The 21,675-nt window shown below is 39.2% G+C and overlaps 3 protein-coding genes and 1 non-coding gene across 5 annotated transcripts in view; all 4 read right to left on the bottom strand.

The window, feature by feature from the left end:
• unc13a (unc-13 homolog A (C. elegans)) overlaps positions 1-1,890 on the bottom strand; it is a 44,216-nt gene extending 42,326 nt beyond the window's left edge. The window contains exon 1 of the mRNA XM_065955932.1: positions 1,565-1,890. Within this exon, the coding sequence (XP_065812004.1) occupies positions 1,565-1,586 (22 nt within the window). The 5' untranslated portion in view covers positions 1,587-1,890. The remainder of the gene's footprint in view (positions 1-1,564) is intronic.
• A 683-nt stretch (positions 1,891-2,573) lies between these two features.
• On the bottom strand, positions 2,574-7,745 carry hmg20b (high mobility group 20B). Of its 2 annotated transcripts, none has more exons than XM_020632133.3 (9): positions 7,625-7,745; positions 7,246-7,347; positions 6,001-6,201; positions 5,566-5,686; positions 5,360-5,409; positions 5,206-5,269; positions 4,832-5,047; positions 3,612-3,744; positions 2,574-3,117 (listed from the first exon to the last, which is right to left on the bottom strand). In XM_020632133.3, the coding sequence occupies exons 2-9, from the start codon at positions 7,324-7,326 to the stop codon at positions 3,105-3,107; spliced, it is 879 nt and encodes a 292-aa protein (XP_020487789.1). In that variant the 5' UTR covers positions 7,327-7,347; positions 7,625-7,745; the 3' UTR covers positions 2,574-3,104. The 2 variants fall into 2 exon arrangements, with proteins under 2 accessions (XP_020487789.1, XP_020487788.1); XM_020632132.3 differs by having other exon boundaries at positions 5,360-5,412; positions 7,625-7,742.
• A 3,793-nt stretch (positions 7,746-11,538) lies between these two features.
• On the bottom strand, positions 11,539-20,911 carry LOC109982733 (elongation factor 2b). The gene is made up of 13 exons (XM_020632070.3): positions 20,758-20,911; positions 19,458-19,672; positions 19,070-19,251; positions 18,646-18,857; positions 16,049-16,227; positions 14,867-14,972; positions 14,369-14,621; positions 14,020-14,215; positions 13,508-13,874; positions 13,016-13,369; positions 12,737-12,919; positions 12,454-12,586; positions 11,539-11,904 (listed from the first exon to the last, which is right to left on the bottom strand). Exons 1-13 carry the CDS (start codon positions 20,758-20,760, stop codon positions 11,711-11,713), a joined length of 2,577 nt encoding a protein of 858 aa, XP_020487726.1. The 5' UTR covers positions 20,761-20,911; the 3' UTR covers positions 11,539-11,710.
• On the bottom strand, positions 14,713-14,780 carry LOC114920235 (small nucleolar RNA SNORD37). Its single transcript, XR_003808548.1, has one exon. It is a non-coding gene; the product is annotated as a small nucleolar RNA SNORD37 (small nucleolar RNA).
• Positions 20,912-21,675: the final 764 nt, after the last annotated feature.

Raw genomic sequence — 21,675 nt, 5'->3', positions numbered from 1 at the left:
TCCTAAAATGAAAATGAACGAAATGATTTGTATTCTTTACATCGTGTTAACTTTATGTTTACTGGTGTGATGTGGCAATGGCCAGTAAGAGGAAGATATAGAAGATCCCCAGGATAATAGTATTTCACTCTGTAGACTTTTGCTTAATCTATCCTCCAAGATTACTCTGTGTCAGTTATCCGATGCAATATAACGCATATATTTTGGGAGAAGACTGACTTATTATTAATAGATGAAGATCTTCCATCTTTAGCTTCGAACAATGTCAAACCTTAACAATCAAATGGTAGATGGTAAATGGACCTGAGTTTATATAGTGCTTTTCTAGTCTTCTGCTTTTACACCACAGGTCACACCCACCCATTCACACACTGATGGTAGTGATTGCTTTGTAGTATCATCCATCGGAAGTAACTAATCCCATTCATATGCCACCACTAAGCAGTGAGAGCAACTTGGGGTTAAGTGTCTTGCCCAAGGACACATTGGACATTTGCCCAGCAAAGGGATTGAACCCTCGACCTTCTGGTTGAGAGGTGATGACTATACCAACTGAGCCACAGCTGCCCCAAAAAAGATATCAAAACCCCCCAAAAAACCCATCAAAACTAACTTAACATCTTGGCCTACACTGAACTGCCAGTAAATGTTCCATTATAATTGTGAATATATGGCTTGACATTCAGTAATAAACCAGTTAATGTAAAAAACTCGATGAGATCCTTTTGTGGTTTCCATTTCTGTTTGTTAGCACCAAAGACAGAATCTAGAACCGGACATGATATTTAACTAGAAGTCATATTACAGTTCAATATTCTAAGGTCTGGCCTGCTGATACTGTGAAACCCCAATCTGAACAGGTAGTGGTTGTCAACATAGCTCAATCAAAAGCAGAAATATTATTCAAGACATGCTGCAACCGATCACGTGGCTCATTTAATCTTACAGTCAAGAAACTACTGCACACGCCTTTTTCTCACGCGCAATTACGCATGAAAACTGAGATGAAATGGCAGCACTAAAGATGATATGTCATCAAAATGCTTTTGACATAAAACAACCCCCACTTCTGCTACACAGGGAAACACCGGGAAGGCATTACATCTTCTTGTTTTACTATGTTTGACAGCGGCAGCCACAATGCATACACTCCATATACTCCATAAATCGATCCGGCAGGCCAGTGGCAGAGCCATATTTTACATTTTGTTTAATAAAATCGTATTTTCACCCAAGGCAACAAGCAGGAAATTATTCTGGGATAGTGAGTGTCAAATAGATTATAAATATGAAGGACGATAACATGATGCAAAGTGGGCTATTAGGCTTATAAATCGGAGTTGCAAAATGACACTTTTAGCTCAGCTATTCCTTCATTATATATTATATATGTATATGTGTATATATATATATATATATATATATATATATATATATATATATATAGGTAAATTCCCCCAGAATCCATGAACACGAGATTTGAAGCAATTCAAGCTGCTCACTACAACGCTTAGAGAAAATGAACAAGTCGTGACAAGACATTCATGTTAGTTATTTTTCTTACCTCCAACACACAACAATGACATTTCTTATAAGCGCCTGTAGTACCGGGTCCAGCTTCTTAACCAGCTTCCGTATTTTAGCTTATCAGTTCACGATCCAGCCGGGAAGTGAATCTCTGGGCTGGAGATGGAGAAGCCAGCCGCCCCTAGAAGAATCAGGGCCTGGCAGCGAGCGTTACGCTGTTCAGAAATAAAATGTACACCCCGACAGTGACCGCCGGCGTCGTGTCTTCTCTTTCCCTTGTTCACTAGTCCGCTCCAAACTGAGGTTCTTCTACCTTCTTCTCTTTCAGCTCTCCGCTCCCCAGCACACAGCCATCTTGATCAGCCTCAGCACCACCGCTGCGTGGACAGCTCCTGGCAGTGACGTCAGAGCGGTGGTGAGAGTATGGAGGGTGGGGGGTGTTGGCAAAACACGATTATTTATTAGCTTTCCCTCCATACTTCAAACATGAAATCTCAATTTTGTTATTTTTTTTTCTTTAACTTTGATTTCACAATCATGAAGGTATTTGTTGAAACATTGTACCATAATCGATGTGTTCAGTATTTGTCCAGCCCTTCTTTTGACTGATTGGGATTAGGTCATTTTTGTTCCGTCAGTTAAATGACAGTAATACTGACAAACACTGAAAACATGCGATACGACTGGTGTGATGATATAGTCGAACTGATACTTGACTGGAAACAGAAGACAGTGAAGAAGTAAAGCGATAAACTACTAATTTCTCATAAATTCTTGTTGTATATCTTGAGTATAATTACAGAAAGGCTCAGTTGTGTTAAACTATGTTGCCTATTTACAACTAAGGCCTTACTCTTCAAACCGGGTCCCAAATGTCAAGCCTTATTCCTGTGTTGCCCAGCAGCTCCCCCTGCTGGACTACGAAATCCCTAACATCGCTGAATTCTCTTCCGAGGGTCGGTTCTCCAAACACTTAAGCATGTTTTGCCAGATACTACTAAAGGTATATGGCTATGAAGAAGAATTAAAAAGTGCACTCGTTCACCTTGTTTATGAAAATTGTCAGTTAGGTTTAATGAACATTTCAGAAAATACAAATATACTTGACAAATATATAATATTCTGACACCATTTTCATTTTTATGTAATCTAAATAACACTACATACACTTTACCCACCCATCAAATTCCAACTGGCATTTATTGTAAAACATTATTTACAGGCTTGTCTTGTTCGAGAGGTCAATGGCCTGTAAGCATCACCTAATTCTACATACTAGGGTAAAGGTCACAATAAATTCACTTATTAAAGCAGTAAAGAAGATAGAATTACATCCTGAACTGTAAAAAACCTCAACACTACCACACAGATTTACATTCACAACAACTCAGCATGAATACATATACTCATAAAAAAAGGCATGTAGATAAAGTGTATCGTATTTTCAGTTTTTTACCCTTGCCTTTACTTTCTTTGAGATATCCAGATGCTACAAAGGGTATTAACTTTATTAAATACTACTGAGCCTGTTGTGTCCTTAAGATGCAAGAATGAATGGATCTCTAGCTGGAGTGTCCTCATAACTTCTCACTGTCAATAAATGAAAGCATCAAGTTAGAAAAGAAAGAACATTAAAATGCTAGAAATGTCACAAATGGATTGTTGCAGTAAAGCCCAATAACAACGATGATGATGGGCCCAAGTTGTCTGCGCTGACATCTATGCATATTACCTTGCTATATCTTACTGTACAGTAGGTGTAGGACAAAATATTGAAACGGCAACAAATTGTTGACCCCACTTGTGTTATCCAGTTATCAATATGCTAAACCCCAAATATTGATTTTTTTAAATGAAATAAAGTGGTGATTTCCCCATCAGTTTGACCTGTCAGCTGTACTTCATTACTCCTTGCTGTGACGCTAATAACATAAATGAAAGTAATCTGAGTGGAAGTAGAAGTTGACAGTGGGATTAGAATCCAAAAGAAGAAACATGTCGAGTCAGCTGACTATATCAAAGCAACAAAACTATTTGTATCATCCTATGAACACTACAGGGTTGAGTCTTGGTGTTTTAGTTACCTGTCCAAATGAGAGAGGACATCACAAAGCTGTGTGAGCAGGGCACGATGCTTGTGAGGGTTTCCCTCCAGGACTCCACTGAGACGACTCAGGTATGAGTCCAAGTTCCCAACAGATGCTGTCTCACCTGTGCCTGTTCAGAAAAGAGGTAGAACAATTTTATCCACACAGCCTCTTAACATCACTTAAATAAAGCACTCAAGTGGTGATTCATTTCTTGTTTTGTCTCTTGCATTGCTAACCTGACCAAAGGCTTTTTGTCACCTGAAAGCCCAAACCAAGGTATTTGTTTTTCAACAAAAAGCCTTTTTCATACAATAACTTTTGATGTTTCAATCAACATCAATGTAGTTACTCTCCCAGAACAGAAACAATCTTGAGTGCTGTCATATACAGTCACTAGACCAGATATATACTGTGTATAAAATGTTTAACACGTGAGCCAACATAGCGGTGGCATCTTCTCATCTTTGAAAACCCTTGGAACTGCTCAAATGGACACAAATCACCAAACAGTGAGTCTAACTTAGCACATCCTCTATTCAACAACTTTACTGTCATGAAACCTGTGACTCACAGCTAGCACACAGCTCCAACCATGGCACTCTCCACCCTATAATTCCAAGTAGCATTCCTAAACCAACCGCTTTACATCTTTCAAGGGTTCATATTTGGAATGTGCATGCACATTTGGAAAAAGAAAAAAAGGCTTTTAAATTTTAAATATCCCATCATACGGGACATACCAGTGCACCTATGGGTGCAGCTTCTCTCCATGCTATCAATTTAGTTTTTTTTAGTCTGCAGTACGTCTGCTACTGCATGTTTTCAAGTGTTTTAATTGTCTTCTTTTTTTTTTACCACAACTGAATCTTAGCTTTTGGACCAATTGTCAGATTATTATTCTGTCTCCTCCTCTCCCATTTTCTATCACAGCTATTTCCTTTATTACCTTTTCCTGCTATTTCCAGTTCAAACAATACTCTGCCAGAGCTTTCTGTGGTAGGTCAAAAGTTGGAACTATCCCATAAAATACAAAAATACCAAACCATTGACCAACTGAATCAGGAACCACCTCTTCCCTTTAGTTAATTTGTCTAGTCATAGTTCAAAGGAGGCTTCACTCCTGTTAGTTTGGTTTGGATCAAACTGAACCTTCTGAAACTCCCAAACCAAGTTAGTTTTGAAAGGGCCATAAATAAAGCCAAATGACTGCTGACCTGGCAGAGGAACTGAAGAAAGACTGTTGACCAATGTGTGTTTAATGGCCAGCAGGTGTTGATGAAGAGACTGGGTTCGCTTTTCGTCCAGCCCCAGTTCAGCTTCCAGACGCTCTTTAGCATTGTACATGTCCTTAATGTGTCGCTGAAGCACTGCATTCTGCTCTTCAAACTCAATGTTGGCCTTACGAAGCCTTCGCAACTCAGCCTCTCGAGCTGAAAAAATATCACAGAACTGTTGTTACAAGTTTGGTTAAAGTATCCGATCAGCAATAAAAGTAATAAAGCTTTATTATGTTAACTTATCTCTTCAGCCATGTTAAACTGTATTTTTGATATATACTATTGTTGTTTGTTTTCAGTTTCTATGTTACCTTTGTTCTGATCGAGAAACTCCTCTGTGAAGATAGGGATGTCAAATCTTGTGAGGTCAGAACCCTAAAAGTTATCATCAGCGTTACACAATGTAGCAGTTTGGAAAATACATTGTAGGATTAAGCATATGAAAAATACAGATGTGTCATGTACCTTTGATAGAGCCGACTCTGAACTTGTTCTGATAAAAACAGACGGAGAATCTTCTGAAAGAGAAAATTATATAAGCATATTACACCTTGCAAGGCACAGAGTATTAGAATTTCAATGCGAAGCATCTTGCTGTTTGCCCAGTTGATGTTGTGGTCATTAAAAAAACACATGCGTAAAAGCATGACATATATAAGTTCAGTTGTCACCTTTCTTGATCCTCTTGTCTTGTATTTTAGCACTGGTAATCTGATAGGCCTCAGTCTGCTGGTATTCCTTTAGTTCCTGAGCATACTGCATCTTCTCCCGCTCTGCCTCGTCCAGATAGCGCTGCAAGTTTATTAATGTAGTGCCATTAAATTGAAGGAAACATTTTTTTTTTCCCAACATGGTTTAGTTTGATTTGTGATGTACTACTGTTTTATGATAAGAAAGATTGCTGGCACACATAATTAAAATCCCTTTAGTTAATTATCTTCTCAAAAAACATTTTAAAATACAAATTAAAGACAACAGCATTTAACGTCTTCAACTTCTTTCCGTGTAATTATTTCAAAATGGTCTAGATTAAAACATAATTAAATACACAGTGCATGAAAACGTACTAAATAAACTATTGCAAACAACACATACAGCATCCGTACCTGTTTGTCATTCAAGGCCAATCGTGTCCACTCTGCTCCAAGTCTCTTGGTGATTTCTGGGAAAGGTAAGTCTGGGTATCGGGCCCGCATATGTTCTCGTCGTTCATTCAGGAAGCGGACATATCCTGTAACTGGTGCCTTGGGACCATTTGGTAGCACCTTCTTCCTTTTCTTTCCTTTTGGCCAGCCTCTCTTCTTTGGCTGAAAGAGAGAGGGGCGGTCACATATTTGAAAACAAGAGTTAATCATTCATCTGCAAACAACTCATCACTCAGTACACAACTCTAACATCAATTACATGCTGACCATTTTTTCTCTTTTAATTGTTGGTAAGTTAGATGTCAAGTAGAAAATAGTGACCTTTGATTGTCTTTCGAAACCAAAATATAGTTAATTTACCATCACACACAAAAAAAAGCACAATAATCTTGAATATTCAGAATATAAAAGAAGGCAGTAAATGTTTCAGGGGGCTTATTCGTCATACAAAATAAAATACTGACAAAAATGTTTGCATTTAATTATGTTAATCAGTAAATTAACTGACTGATCTATCTGTCTGTGTTACACTGAATATTACAAACTACACTTCTGTCAAATAGCTGATCTATTTTTTATTTTGTAAATCTATTTTTTAGTATCTATTTTTTTGTACATTCTTAATTTTTATTTTTTATTTAAATTGTACTGTGTTCACTTTTTGTCTGCAATCTTAGCTCTTTGCTGCCGTAACACTGGATTATCTTATTTTATGTATAGCCAAATAAACTCTCTTTATGACCATGTTATAGATTGAGTTTTTAAGAGTTTGAGGTTTTTTTTTTTTTTTTTTTAAGAACAAGTTAATGTGTAATTTTACATTTACATTATTGTATTTTTTTTTTACATTATTGTATTTTTTTATTTAAATGATGTAAATATGTTTGATCTGTTTTTAACTTCTATTTTTATTTTTTATAAGTACATTCCTGTCCCCTGTTTTCTGGAGCTGCTATAATGCACAAATTTCCCCCACGGGGGATCAATAAAGTTTATCTTTATCTTATCTTTATCTTTTAACTGAACTGTTACAAAGACATTAAATGCTCTTAAATAATTTATCAGATAGGAAATTGGTGAACATCGTGTTTCAGTAAACCTTGAATGCAAAGCAGTAAAGCCTTGTTTTCCACACTAACGAGGAGAAAGGACACTGAAAGCACAAATCGTGTGGCTCCTGGTCAGATGTAAATTATAAATACTCACCTCTTCTTGTGGTGGATCCATCGAGTGTGAAGCTTTGGGCTGCTGTGATGCTTCACTCTGCTCTTGTTTGATGCCTCCCATAATCTGCGTCCGTGCACTTCTCTAGAAATGTCAATACAATTAGGACCGATGTTACATTTCAGCATTATTTTCCCTTTGCAGATGCAGCTTTTTAAGCTAACCTGACTGCTAGCAGGTCAGTGCAGCTAACTGTACGCAAAACGCCAATATATTAACAAAAAGGTCATTCAAAACGACTCGCTATTTATGAGAACAAAAACATACACCAGTATATAATTTAATCGCACACAATAACGGATAGTAAATTGGAGTTAATTACAGTTTTTTACTTATTTAAGATAATCGTCTTCTAACTCACCCGATAAATTGTGTATCTGTCGGTCAAACAGGAAGAGATCCCTGGCGCTCCTCTGATTGGTTAGTAAGGAGATGGCTGATTGGTTAGATGGAAAGAACCCGCCCTTCACACCATCCTTCCGTACTTGCAGCGGGTTTGATGTTTATGCAGTTGTTTTGCCTTTTTCGCAGGGCGTTTGTGTGTTTGCATTTGTTTCGATAGTTTGCGTTTGCTTTTGAATGTGCAGCGTTTTTCTAAATGTCTGTCGTTTCAGCGAAGCGTATGACCCCTACCAGAAGTCACTTTTATGACTGACTGTCCTTAAGTTAGTTATAACTTTTTATGAATCTCGGAAAATCTCACAATGCAAATTCCTTCTTTATGTAGGCTATTGTTTTATTGACTGCAAAACCAAACCACCTATGTTTATTAATCCCCAAACCAATTGCCCCAAGAGGGATTAATAAAGTAGTTTGAACTGAATTGTTGAATGAATAGGTTATCACACTGAGAAAAACAGAGAAAAATATCACTGAGCATGAAGTTTCCAAAATGAGCCGAAGACAGGCAAGATGTTGAAACAGACCAGGACAATCTGGGAGATGACAGTGTAGCAATTTTTGCCATAAGGGCAAGGCAGGGTACAGTACGGGCAGATACGTGCAGAACTGAGCATGAAATTAGAGCAAGGAGATATGAACAGGGGAGTCAGATCAGCAAGACTTACAACTGAGGGGAAATTGTGGAACTGGAATCAATAAATTACTTATTTTCATAAAAGCAGGTTCTGTAAAGAGCAAAGAAAAGTCCAAATCTGGTGTATGTAAAAAAAAAAAGTGCTACAAATGTAAAAACATGAGCATAAAAATTTTAAGAAAAAAACAGGTCCAACGAAAATAATTTAAAATAAGCATTGAAACTGTTAAAAGCAAACAATTTAACAGTTAAGGAACAACAGCGTTATGAAAGAGTCATGGAGTGTCGGTGTGCCATGGCAAAGTCCACTGTATCAAGGGAAAGCTCTTTAAAGAGGAATGTTTGTAAATTGTTTTATTTTTTTAAGATTAAATTAACTGTTGTGCCCTTAGGTGGTCGGAAAGCATATTACAAAGGTGGGGAACCGCAGATTAGAAGTCCCAATCCCCCATTGCATAGAACTTCTCCTGGGTGAATGGAGTTGATGCCAGAGCAGAGATTTCTGATTTCCTAGAGGTAGACAGGGGCGTTGCCGTGGATGCACTGATGAGTGAAAAGGTAGATTTTGTGTTGAATTCTGAGGTGGATGGGAAGCCAGTGAGCTCTCAGTCACAATCCAAATTGCAGACTACTTACAAGGAGCTCGGCATCTTCTTCAAAATCTGGCTATCCCAGCAACCAAAACTGAACCCAATCAGGTTTATGGATCTCAGCAGATCACTCTCAGGTAGATGGTGAAGATCAACACGAGGATAAGCATTTGCAGAATGATGAAAAGCAGGAGCAGAGGAGGAGTATAACAGAAAAACAAAAGGGGAAGCAGGGATAATGGAAAGGAAAAGGTGAATGGCAAAGTGTCTTAGGCAAGATTCTTAACTCCTGAGGACATAGCTTTTTGTGTGTGAGAGAGAAAGAGCAAGTCAGAGAGGGAGAGCTATATTTAAATTGAATTAAATGTGTATTTGAATCCCCAAGGGGTAATTCAAGTTTACATTGTTATTGAAGGACATGTTACTCACACACACAGGCCCAAAATAGACAAGTACACACAAAGAACCTAAGGACACACGTCAGAGTGAGGGGCCTGCCCACAGGGGGAGCTCCTGAGCTGGTAAGGGTTTGCAAACTGCACATTAGAGTGACCTTTTATTGTTCAGCCTAACAGGCACACCTGTGTGATAAATAGCTGTGATCAGCATCTTAATATGCCACAACTGTCAGGTGGATAGATTATCTCATAAGCTTTAAGGACGCAAGTAAAAAACTGATGGACGATGTTTGAGTTTCCCTAAAAATCTGTTTGTGGTCCATGGGAAAGAAAACTGAAGACACAGGAAAAAGGCACTATTACTTTGAAGTAAATATAAACTTAAGTAGATCTATCTGAATTACACTTAATTCAAAATACACACATATTTAGTATGAAATAAAACTCAGGCATCATGTATAGACAGAGCTTGTTGAAGTTGCTTCAACAGCTGTGCTTCAAAGACCTAACAGACTTCAGATTTATACACATACCTGTTAGACCCAAGTGATTATCCCTGGTTTTTACATCTACATCTTTACTGAAACTCAATATCTGCAACCAAGTATGCAAATTGATGCACCCACCATAACAGGGTTCCCACTCTTTTCTAGAGATCCTCTTTCAGGACATTTTCAGTGACAATTTAGCCGTTGTGACAGAAACACATCGAGCCCATACACCAGTGTTCCTTTCTGTGGAAATCTGATTCAAAGGATGTGTAGTCTATGGCTATAACCTTTAACTCTTACTATGAATAATGCAAATACATCTGAAGGTGTATAGCATTTAAATAATACAGCTACTTAATAAAATAAAGGTTTGCATTTATTATAAACATTTTCTTATTTCTCAAAAAAAGTAAAACTAGACAATGTGAAAAATAAAGAGCCAACAAAAGTAGCCTTACTAAAAAAAAGTGATAATGACAACTATTTTCCTTAAAAAACTCATTACAGATACCTATCCAGCCAAGTGGCCAGTATTAAAAACAAAAAATACATTTAACATTCAAATAAATGTTTCTTGTTGAGTTCAGTTTGACCTGCCTGCTTCCCTTTCTCTGCTAACACTTATTGACTGTGATTCTTATTCTTTATGCAATACAGAATATATAGAAGAGAAAATAAAGAACATTTGACAATGAAAACGTTTTTATGATATTACACAGTCCTATTCCACAGCCTTGAACTTAATCCTTTCATTGCAATTCTGCATCAACAATATGTCAACATGATCAATATAAACAGAAGCAAAACTTCCCACTATGAAACTTAGAATCTATAGTTAGAGTGAAGTTTGCTACACTTGTATTTCAAGCATTTGATCTATACCCCAATACAAACTACAGCAAGAAGCCAGAAGTGACTGGTATTTTAACATTGGACATTTTGGAGACTAGTTATTACCCGAGTGTCATCCAGCCTGCGGTGCTACTGTGTGGTTAGACTTTACAGCGTGTAGCCTATTAAAACTCCTACTACATTATCTTTTAATTTCAGTATTAAGTGCTCTCCTCTATACTTTCTCTTTAATGCTTTTATCTACTTTGACACCATTTAGCATTGCTTTAATTAAATTTTTAGTGTACCCCTTTGATCGCTTTTACTGTTAATATGGTGTATTGTTGCTCTCAAAACCTTTTCATGCAACTGTTTCAGTCGCTGTCATCTGTTCCTCCTGGTATGTTTTCACACTGTTGGGTTTTTGGTTGACTAGGTCCTTATGCTGGTTTTTGTTCTTGGGTGTTTGGTTAATTGACATTGTCTGGGTATTTGTCTTTTAGAGCTTGTTTGGTTTTTTGAAAAAAAAAAAAAAAAAAAAGAAAAGAAAAAAAAGGAAGTGCCAAGAAGTTTATAAACAAACCTTTTGTTATCCTTAACATAATTGAGCCCTTACAGATGACCATGTCATAGGCTTTTGGTAACTCCGACGTGAAATGAAGAGTAGGTTTTAATAGCACAAGATTTAGCTTTTCTCTAATTTTCCATGACTGGAAAATTGTGCAACTGTTTTCTAGGACAAGTGGGAACCTGGCATAAGCACAGTAATGCTATCTTTATTTGCTTAGGTGAAGAAAGGTTAAGACACAAATAAAGTCAAATAGTAAACTAGTATAGCCACAAAGTAAACTTGTCACATTTTTAAGTTTCAACCACATCTGACAGCATCCAAATGATCACCCCACAAGAATTAAATCAGCAAGGACCAGTCAAGTTTTTATTTTATTTTATTGTTTACAATTTTTGTGGTTGTTTATGAATTATTGTCAATTCTTTTGGCAAACATTAGTGCTCACGGTGTACTGTACAGTCCGGTCCCACAATATAGACTCAAATTTCATGAAAACAGGAATCAGGCAGGAGCCAAGTGGGTCCAGGCGTTTACAATTTGTCCAGGTAGTTGTCCAGCGCTGGGACACCTTCCTTCAGACCCTTACGTTTGCGTGCGTCTGTGACAACAATGCCAGGTTTGGATGCAGGGTCCATGGGGTCTCCCTGGAGGATCTGCCAATGGTCAAACACACACTGTGGGAAGGCCTGGCCACCGGTGTTTGAACGAAGGTCAGCTGTGAAACCTGAAAATGGACAGAGCAAAATAAGGGTAAATATCATGCCGATAGTCCATGAAATTGTGTGTAAAAATGAAGTAAAAAATAAACAAGGTCCCCACTACAGACCCCCAGTACTATCTGGGTCTGTACCACACCCAAGTATGTGAATGTTAATAAAAATACTGCTATAACTGCCTTACTTTCTCCACAATGATGTGTTAGCTAAGAATAAAAATCTAAGTCTCCAATACAGGTATAAACAATTACTTTTATACCAAGTACATAACTACCTTCATTAACAATCACTATTTGTTCTGTGTGGCATTAATGCGTCAGAATAAGTTTGCAACATACTATCTGAAGGATTTTGGGTTGCTTAATGTTTGATTCTAGCTCATGTTAAGCACCGCAAACCAAGACAAAGTGCAACAATAAATTGACTTTGACTCCATATTTGGACAGATTGTTATTGAACATAAATAGGGTTAGATAATTTAACAGAATCACAGGTTCAAGAACAAACATTTTGGCTGCTCTGCTCAGAAGACGTCTTTTAATATTAAGGGGACTTACCGAATGACTCCATGACAGGCAGGTAGGCCTTGGTAACATACATGGGTGTTCCCACAACTTGGGACTCCTCAAACACGTGACCACGCCTCCTATTCAACACACCGTAGATTCCACCGATTGCGCCTTCGGGACACTGCAAAGTTAAAGAGCGTTAAAGACAACACTCAAATTTATAAAAATGACTGAATAGTCAGGTATAAATAGTTATCAATACATGTACAAATTGACTTAAAACATCAGGTGGTGAAGAAACAAAATAACAGAGATCTCTATTGGTGCTGACCTGGATCTCCACCAAGTAGACTGGCTCCATCATTCTTGGCTCTGCAGTGAGCTCACATGCGTACAGAACTCTGCGAGCTGTTGGAATAATCTGACCACCACCACGGTGAATAGCATCCGTGTGCAGGGTAACATCATGGATGTCAAAGCGAATGGCACGCATGTTTTCTTCACAGAGGACACCCTGAAAGAAGAAATTGAGACAGCAATTTTAGACATGTATATCATCTAACCCAAAGGAGAAATGAAACAAAATGACAAAATTTGGTGGTCTCTTTACCTCCTTGACAGCCCACTGGAATCCAGCCACAACACTATCCTTGATCTCATTCAGGTACTGCACTCCCTTGGTTACATCCACCAACAGGTTGGGGCCAGTTCCATCAGGTCCGAAGCACCAGATCTTTCTGGCCTCACCGACATCCCACTCAAACTTGTCAGCAAGGTAGCGGGCACGAGCCTTCATCTCCTGTCGGGCGCTAACATCTCCCTTCTCAATGTCTTCTGCCAGACCATCTTCGCAGGGACGGGCCCTCATGAACAGACGGTTGTGCTTGTTCGGTGACTTGGACAGGCACATGACACTTGATTCTGCAGAGACGGTCTCTCTGTAGGACACCACTGGATCAGATTTCTAAAATGTAAGCAAGTTTCAAAGGTGAAATGGTCATCTTTGGCAATTTCAACAACTAAAAAAAACCCATAATTTTTTGTAGACCACAAGTTAAGCTCAAAAGTGAATTTTAAAAAGATCAATTTTGTTTATAATTACCTTGAGTGGAATACAAGCATGATCCTCCTCCAGATCTTTCAAACAGATCTCCAGATGCAGCTCTCCAGCACCAGCAACAATATGTTCTCCAGACTCCTCAATGATACATTGCACCATAGGATCAGACTTGGACAGACGCTTCAGACCCTCCACCAGCTTGGGCAGGTCAGCAGGGTTTTTGGCCTCTACAGCAACTCTTACCACAGGGCTCACACTGAACTTCATCACTCTCATGTTGTGTGCCTGCTCATAGGTTGTGATCGTTCCAGTCTTCACCAGGTACTGGTCCACTCCAACCAGACCGACGATGTTACCACAAGGCACATCTTCAATGGGCTCAACATAACGTCCCATCATCAAAATGGTCCTGTAAAGAGCAATGCATGCATTTAGAAATGAAAGACATTTAGGCATGTCCAATACCCGATTAGGCCTGAATTGCCTCTCAAAACCCATCACACTCTTATCGTAATTGCCAACTTAAAGACCACCAGCAAAGATTCTAACCTCACCTCTGAATTGGTTTAACGTAGAGGTCTTCCTTCTTTCCAGGAACAAAGTTTGGTCCCATAATGCGCACCTTCAGGCCAGTGGAGACACAGCCAGCGAACACACGGCCAAATGCATAAAAGCGACCCTTGTCAGTGGTGGGGACCATTTTTGAGATGTACATCATCAGGGGGCCCTTGGGGTCACAGTTCTTGATTGCTGTAGATATATATTTAAAAAAATAAAAAACTCATTAGTTTGGGTCCAATTCAAGCCACACCCAGATTTCAGGTCTCACTGAGCAAAACTGAAATGCTGGATTAACAAAATAATTCTGTACATAAACAAAATTAGGCTAGATCTGCTTCATACCCATGGCAGCCTCGTCATCTCCAGGTCCTTCATAGAGCAGCTCACAACGATACTTCTGAGCAGTGACAGGTGAGGGCAGATGGATAGTGATCATCTGAAGGAGGGCCTCACCAGCAGGGAGCCAGCGACGCATAACAGCCTTCAGGAGTGGTTTACCCTCCTTGTCCCTGTCTTCAGCATCCAACTTGATCTCCAACTTCTGGATCAACTTTGCAGTCTCTTCTTTCTTAAAGTTCATGATTGCATCGAAAACCTAAAAAGGGGGAAAAAAAATCATGAATTAGTAGATTTGAATAAAACATGGCCAATACAAGGGTGCAAGAGTGTACCACTGTTTGTGTCCTGCTCAGGTTGAAGTTTATCATCACTGGTTAATCAGGTCAAAGTGAAGAATGTTTAACTCATCACTTGCAGGCAGAAAAAAATGGTGTTCATTTTGCTGTAATTTTTAAAACCTTTTGAAATGTAATTTAAATGACTGGATTTTTATCTTTTCACCTTGAAGATGGGGTCCAGGATAAGAGCAACAAAGGTGCGAGGGTGTTTGGTGCCATCAGCTCCGTTAGGATTCTTAAGGAACTTTCCATTGGCGGCATCGAAGTATCTGAAGGAGAGATATATTCATTTGTCCCAAGGGAAAAAGCAAGGGTGGAAAGAAATACAGGGGTGCAAACTCATCAGGGATGAAAAAGGTGACATGGATCCAAACCCCCTAGGCGGGTCCAGGGGCATGCTCCCCTGGGAGGATTTTATTTATTTTATTTTAATATCAGCTTTGAAATGTTAATTTACAGACAATTTTAGCATTCAGACCAACTAAAGAAGCAGTGCAAACAATAATAAAACACAATTGCTTGTCTATATTCTGTTCTGACTTTTTGATAAAGCTTCAGTGAAACATGTAAAACCCATACTCCCAACCATGAGTCCCTTTTTTATAAATGGGGTGAATTTGCAGAACTGGGCTTACCATGTTCCACTAAGGTGTGATGGGAAGGGCAGTCACTATACAAGAGTCTGAGAGCATATCGTCCATCATTAAATATGTAACATTATCAATATATTAACCTTATGTTTTGTTCCTGCTGATTTTCAGCTAGCACGCATTTCTCTCAACAACTTTACCTATGGCTAGCAAACAGTAAATATGATCAGACAGTACGTATCACAGAAAGGCTGGCTTGCTAGCCAGACTTCAAATCTTCCCACAGTGTTTTCATGGAAAAATAAACGTTACGCAAATTAGCCATGTGCTGTACATTGCGACTCATTGAATCAGGTTTCATGCTTCTTGCAGTCGGCGTGGCGATATTGCACAATCGCGGTCGGTGCGAGAAAGCTCCGCGAAGGGAGGGTCCTTTCTTCAGACCGCAATCAGTATGAAACAAATCGACGTTTGCAGGGGCCTTGCTCTGAGTCATAGACTCCCCTCCAAATATTTTTATTGCAGATCTAAATGAATCACACATATGACCTATTTGGGATCCAAAACAGCAAATTTCACAGAATGACAACAAGTTTGCACCCCTGGAAATACCAATGAAATGGTCAAAAGCTGCTGCATTGAAACAGACTATTTTAAGGAAATACATTTGTGTTTCTGTGTCTCTAGCTATCAGAGGGGTGCATCACATTTCTACACATGTTGGCCATGTGATTAAAGTTCTGTTTGAGACTCACCTATCACCCCACAGTTTCTTCATCATGTCTTCCACCTTCTTGCAGTGCTCGTCAGGTGTCAACTGGGCGTTGCCCTTGGCAGCAAACTTGGCTGCGTACATCTCAGCAAACTGCTTGAGGGTGAAAGCCCATCCGTGGAGTCCAGAGCCAAAGCCAATGGTACCAATGACTGGATCAACCTAAGAGAGTTAAAAACAGCCCATAAGGACATGAACAAATACACACCATTAAACTATTCAAAGAGCTCATGTCAGATGACTTCAGTGCCAAATGCTGCTCTTAGGCCCAACAGCAATAAAACAGAACATGCCCATTATCAGCACTCATCAGTAAGTCATTTTTAACCCTGATAAGAGCAGTTTTGGTACTGTGTTGTTTGACAAACCCTGACTGGAACTTTTTGATATGAACGGCAGTTTGGAAATTGTTCTGTAATTCTGTGGAAGGAATTGATCAAGGTTAGGCTTTTTTAGTAAGGGCTGGATGCTTACTTGTTCAAAGTAATTGGGAACATAACCAGAAGTGAAAGAACAGCTCAACAAGTTTTAAGAAACTGGAGCATATATAAAAAAACCTCTTTCAGGAGTGAGGTGGTACGAGACACAGGGTACTTCTCATGCATCATATTTTTAATTTCACTTGAACTGGAAGTTGTTCCATGTCCCCATGTTGAAGGATGTCTCAAGTCACTTATTTAGGCACTGAGGAGCGAGGAAATAACTTGGAGGAGCAATGATCGAGGAAACATGAGACCAGCCTTCCAAGATGTCTTTCTACTGACAGACTCGCCCTGTCTCGAATATCACTCATTGATGGAAGCTGCAGCGGATTGGACTTCAGTGAAACTTAACATCAGCAGGATTTAATAACAGAAAAAGACACCAACAGGCCAGGTTGTTCTTCATGCGCAGGTGCTTATTATCAGGTAAAGTACACAGACTTAAACACTGTTACTGTGTATTTTATCATAATTAACACAGCGTATTTGTGCAAACATAAACAGCTGTTAAAGCTGAGCGACGATCAGGTGATGTCCCTACAGAGGAAAGGACATCTAATGCCTTTTAAAACAGTTCCACTGCTTCGTTTCCTTGCGTCTCTTCTTGCATCTCTGGGGGCCGGGACTAAGACGCAAGTGTGGATGCAATTTAAGAGACATGATAAGTACCCACAGTATCTTTGAGCCCCGGAAGCAAAATGAACTGAAAATGGCTGAGCAGTTCAGAACAGGATTATCATCAGAGTATGCTGCAGTTGAAGTTGTTAAATTATACATTTAATAAAAATCTTGGATTATTGTGGTTATTAGTGATTAGGTTGGAGAAGTAGTCAACTCAGTCAAATAATACAGATGGAGTTTGCTTGAGTAGGCCGAGGGTAAAAGTGTGTAAAAAATTTAGAGGCATTATGTTTATTTAGGATGTGGGAATGTTTAGTACTGCAGAGTTGTTTCAGGGCAGTATGGAACACAGTGTTTAAGTTGACATAGGTGAAAAAACTAAGTCTAATGAGTCTCTTGTGAGTTAGCTCAGATACATGCTGTACTAGGTTAAAACACTGATTTTTTTTTAAACTCTGTTGCAAAACTATTAGAAGGATCATCAATATGGATATTAAAATCACCTGCAATGAAATCTTTGTCAAAGTGTAAAACAACGAAAGATGAAAGTTCAGAAAATGCATTTACAAAACTGGAATTTGGTCTAGGTAACAAATTCCAGACTGCAAAAAACATTGTGTGTCAAGGTACTTGCACCCAATCTGCTAGGATGGATACCACCTCTCCCATAAAAGGAGGGGTGATTTCAAGAGGTTAAAATTATCAATGAAAGCAGTATTATGGACTGAGCAGGTAGACTGCACCCATGTCTGGAGGCTTAGGATGCGGCTAAAACAACCGGCACCTTGGATGAGCGGAGGAATTGGGCCGGAGACAAAGACACACCCGCCACAGGTATCCAGCGAGTGAAGGAGTCTGTTTAAGTCACATTTTAATATTTCTGAAGATTGCTTTGAAACATCATTGCAGCTGATATGCAAGATGGTGTTTTTATAAGCATGGGTGTTTTGTCAAGAGACTGGGTGTGGCATATTCAACTTTTGTCTAAAAACCTATTATTAATAAAATGAAAATCAGATCTGATGTAGGTCAAGGCAGTGTTTACCCCAGATGACATTTGAGCAGGCCACCAAGGTAGATTTATAGTTGCCAAAGTTGATTTCTGCCCTGTTTTTACTTGTTCATAAAATTACAGAGTGCACAAGAGAAGGAGTGGATATGCTGCACAGAAAGGACTACACCCAGACCTCTGTGAGCACACAGATTTCATGCAAAACCATGTGCCGTTTATGAAACAATGAACATCATTTTGCAAGGGAATAATCCAATGGCTAAAAAAAGTGTCTATGGGGAAAAAAAAGTCTCACATGCGACTAGTCAGAACAGAGTAGAAACACATCAGCTTCAGAGAGACCTGCTGTCTGTACTTCCCTTTTGTATTGCACAGACTGAGGTGCAACACTCATCAAATATAATATGTACTATGAGTCCAGGCATAATGTGGCTACAGTGTTGCAAGGTTCAAACAAATACTTACCATGATGTGACCCATGGGTCCATTCTCGTCCTCTCCGTAAGTAGAGATGATGACATTGATTGACTCAACAATACGCTGAAAGGTCTGGTAAAGGTCTTCAGGTTCCAGCTGCAACTCAAGCAGGGCACGGTCCATCTTGTTCATCATCAGGACTGGCTTGATACGCTCACCAATGGCCTGACGAAGCACTGTCTCAGTTTGCACGCAAACACCTGGCAAGTTAACAGAATGTGACAACGTCAAACTAAGGGAAACGGTACAGTAGTTACAATAGTATTAATGATACAAGTTTTTATTGCAGATCTGCACTTTAAAATTAATTGCTGTACAATTATGAATGATGTAAACTCAATTAGTTTACATATATAGCAGCCTCAGCCTTTCATTTCAAAATGTGTACCAGAATATTTAGAAGTGCCCTTACCAGACACACAGTCCACAACAACCAGGGCTCCATCAGTGACACGAAGGGCAGCAGTCACTTCAGAGGAGAAGTCAACGTGCCCAGGTGAGTCAATCAGGTTGATCAAGAAGCCCAGACCATCCTTTGTCTGCTTAATGAAGGCCATGTCATTTTCACTTAGCTCGTAGTAAAGGGAAATGGCGCTGCAAGACAAGAATAAGTTCAAAGACAATGTAAGATGACGCATGTAAAAATTAAACTGTCAATTAACTGGTTGTCGTAACGAAAACACACAGGGAACTTGCGCTGTAAAATTCTGAATTGATACATAGCGAGTGACGATAACCAAGCTGGCACACCATAAGATAAGACCAATTTCCAAAAAGAGTTGGAAAAATAAGATACTTACGTAGACTTGATGGTGATGCAACGTTCCTGTTCATCTTTACGCGTGTCTGTGAAGCGGGTCTCTCCTGCACGGGAACCGGCAATGATGCCAGCCTTTGACACAAGCGAGTCCGTCAATGTGGACTTACCATGGTCAACGTGCGCAATCACAGACATGTTACGAATGTTGGACTTTTTGTCCATGATGGTACGAATTTGGTCTATGGTGAAGTTCACCTAAAAAAAAAAAAGAAAAAGGATGAAAGGGAGAATAGATCAGTAAAAACAACATCTTGTGCCTGCATGCAAAAAGCTTAATTTACTTGCTGGGTACCAGTTTTGCTGATGGGACATTGTTTGATACTCGTCTTGTTGGGCACCTTTAACGTTGTGATTGCACATTTCACGTGTAATATGTGCACATTACGCATACGAAGTTGTGTAATGATTAATTTACACACTACTGCTGACACAACATTCACTACAGTGTTATGGACTTCCACCCTGGGCCTTGAGTATCCGCCATTGTAACAGCTGTGACGTTGCACTTATCCCTTATTTAATTCTACATCCGCATTTTTCTTTTTACATCCATTCCTGTGACAATACATCGAGTAAATAACCACCATGCCTTATATAATTTGACGTCTGTTAACACACGCCTACGTCTTCCCCTTTAATGGATGTCTACCTCACACCCGGCATAACATGTCGGCTCCAACAGGCCACGTGTACGGACTTTAACATAATGCTAAATGCTAACGTTAGCATGATATCTAAGTAACCGGATAAGCCGGTAGCGCGGAAAACCGGCTGATTACTTCTCAAGACCGGTGCCAACCTCAGAATCTTTGGGTGTTCACCTATCCACTGCCGCCAGATCTATAAACGCATGTGTAATTTTTAAGCAAAGTGTACATCTTTACCGGCGAAAAGTGTGATTTAAACCTAGCTAATGTTGCGAGAGAAAAGCCGCCGCTGATAGGTTAGCCATCAGCGCCACAGCCCTTTCTCATGTGACGACAACCACTTCAGACTTTAAAGACTCCACCGACACAGTATTAGTCTTATACATACGAGACGTTGAAGTGGGGGGAAAAAAGCACAACAATTTGGTAAAATCTCGATTTATTTGGCTTCGTCAGGACAACTGGTACAGATGACATAATGGCTGCCATTTTGATCAAAGCACAACCCGTACAGCTAGCGTGCCTATCTTAACATCTATATCACGCCCAAACGAAATACATTAAGATTAACGCTGATGATAGTTCATGAGCCAGACTTTAAATTGGCAGATCAGAAAAACAAAACAAACTCACCATTTTGACGGATGGTTTTGGATTCGCTCAGTCGAGAAAAGAGACAGGAAGTTTTACACTGCCCACCTCACGATGGCAGGGAACAGGCAGGGAAGAGGCCGCTGACGTCAGAAAACAGGGCTTTATAGCACATGCGTCAGACGCATGTACGTCTTCACGTATTGTTGTTACGTTTAAAATCCCTTCCCTCGGTGCCTTCGCTCATCTTTGATTTTGCTTCTGACAAAGTGAAAGGATAATTTATATCATCACTCCGGCGAAAAAGACTATTATAAACATAAACCAGCAGTAAAGATATAAGAATGGCACATTGTGCTCGACCCTCCTCTTTAAAGAAGCCTACCTTTTTTTTTGTGACAAGACAAAATATTAACTCTGCGAAGAAGTTGTAGTCATTGCTGAACATGATTGTAATAGGCAGGTCTACCTTAAAATACAAGTTGTTGTTTTCGCATTTGCATCAATAAATATGATTAAAAGAAAATGTAGGCTATTTAGGCCTAAGCTCAATGTATTTTGAGTCGGTCTACTATTGCCTATAGCCTGCAACGTACTTCTTACGTTCCTTATTTATTAGAAATATGGAGGAAATATGCCTGAAGAGAAATCTCTAGCCCAAATCTCATGTCTCAATGTCGAAAGTGGACCAAAAGGAAAAAAAACAGCTGTGAAAGACAAGATCAGATCAGATAAACTATATTGATCCCCCATTGGAGGAACTTTTGGTGTTACAACAGCTCAAAAAACAGGAATATAATTAGCAAAAATAGCAAAAAGTAAAAACATAATTCAAGTTAATTAAATAAAGGGAAAAAAATATAATAGAACTAGATTAATACTATGTATATACACTATGACCACTTTCACTTGTGGAAAGACAGTTATTAAAAAAAGCACATTGTGTAGCATTATTGATTT

The sequence above is a fragment of the Labrus bergylta genome, chromosome 6, assembly GCF_963930695.1.
Source record: "Labrus bergylta chromosome 6, fLabBer1.1, whole genome shotgun sequence".
Classification (NCBI taxonomy): Eukaryota; Metazoa; Chordata; class Actinopteri; order Labriformes; family Labridae; genus Labrus; species Labrus bergylta.
The sequence above is the reverse complement of the archived record's forward strand: the minus strand, read 5'-3'. Positions and strand labels throughout refer to the sequence as shown.

Excerpts from the sequence above, each read along its gene's own strand:
- hmg20b (XM_020632132.3), bottom strand. The coding sequence starts at position 7,326 with ATGGGAGGCATCAAACAAGAGCAGAGTGAAGCATCACAGCAGCCCAAA. Across the intron at positions 5,270-5,359 it reads CAGAGTCGGCTCTATCAAAG|GGTTCTGACCTCACAAGATT; the intron begins GTACATGACACA and ends GATAACTTTTAG. Across the intron at positions 5,048-5,205 it reads GTTTCTCGATCAGAACAAAG|CTCGAGAGGCTGAGTTGCGA; the intron begins GTAACATAGAAA and ends ATATTTTTTCAG.
- LOC109982733 (XM_020632070.3), bottom strand. Across the intron at positions 14,216-14,368 it reads AGATGACGAGGCTGCCATGG|CAATCAAGAACTGTGACCCC; the intron begins GTATGAAGCAGA and ends ATATATCTACAG. Across the intron at positions 11,905-12,453 it reads GCCTGTCATGGAGTCATTCG|GTTTCACAGCTGACCTTCGT; the intron begins GTAAGTCCCCTT and ends GTCCATTTTCAG.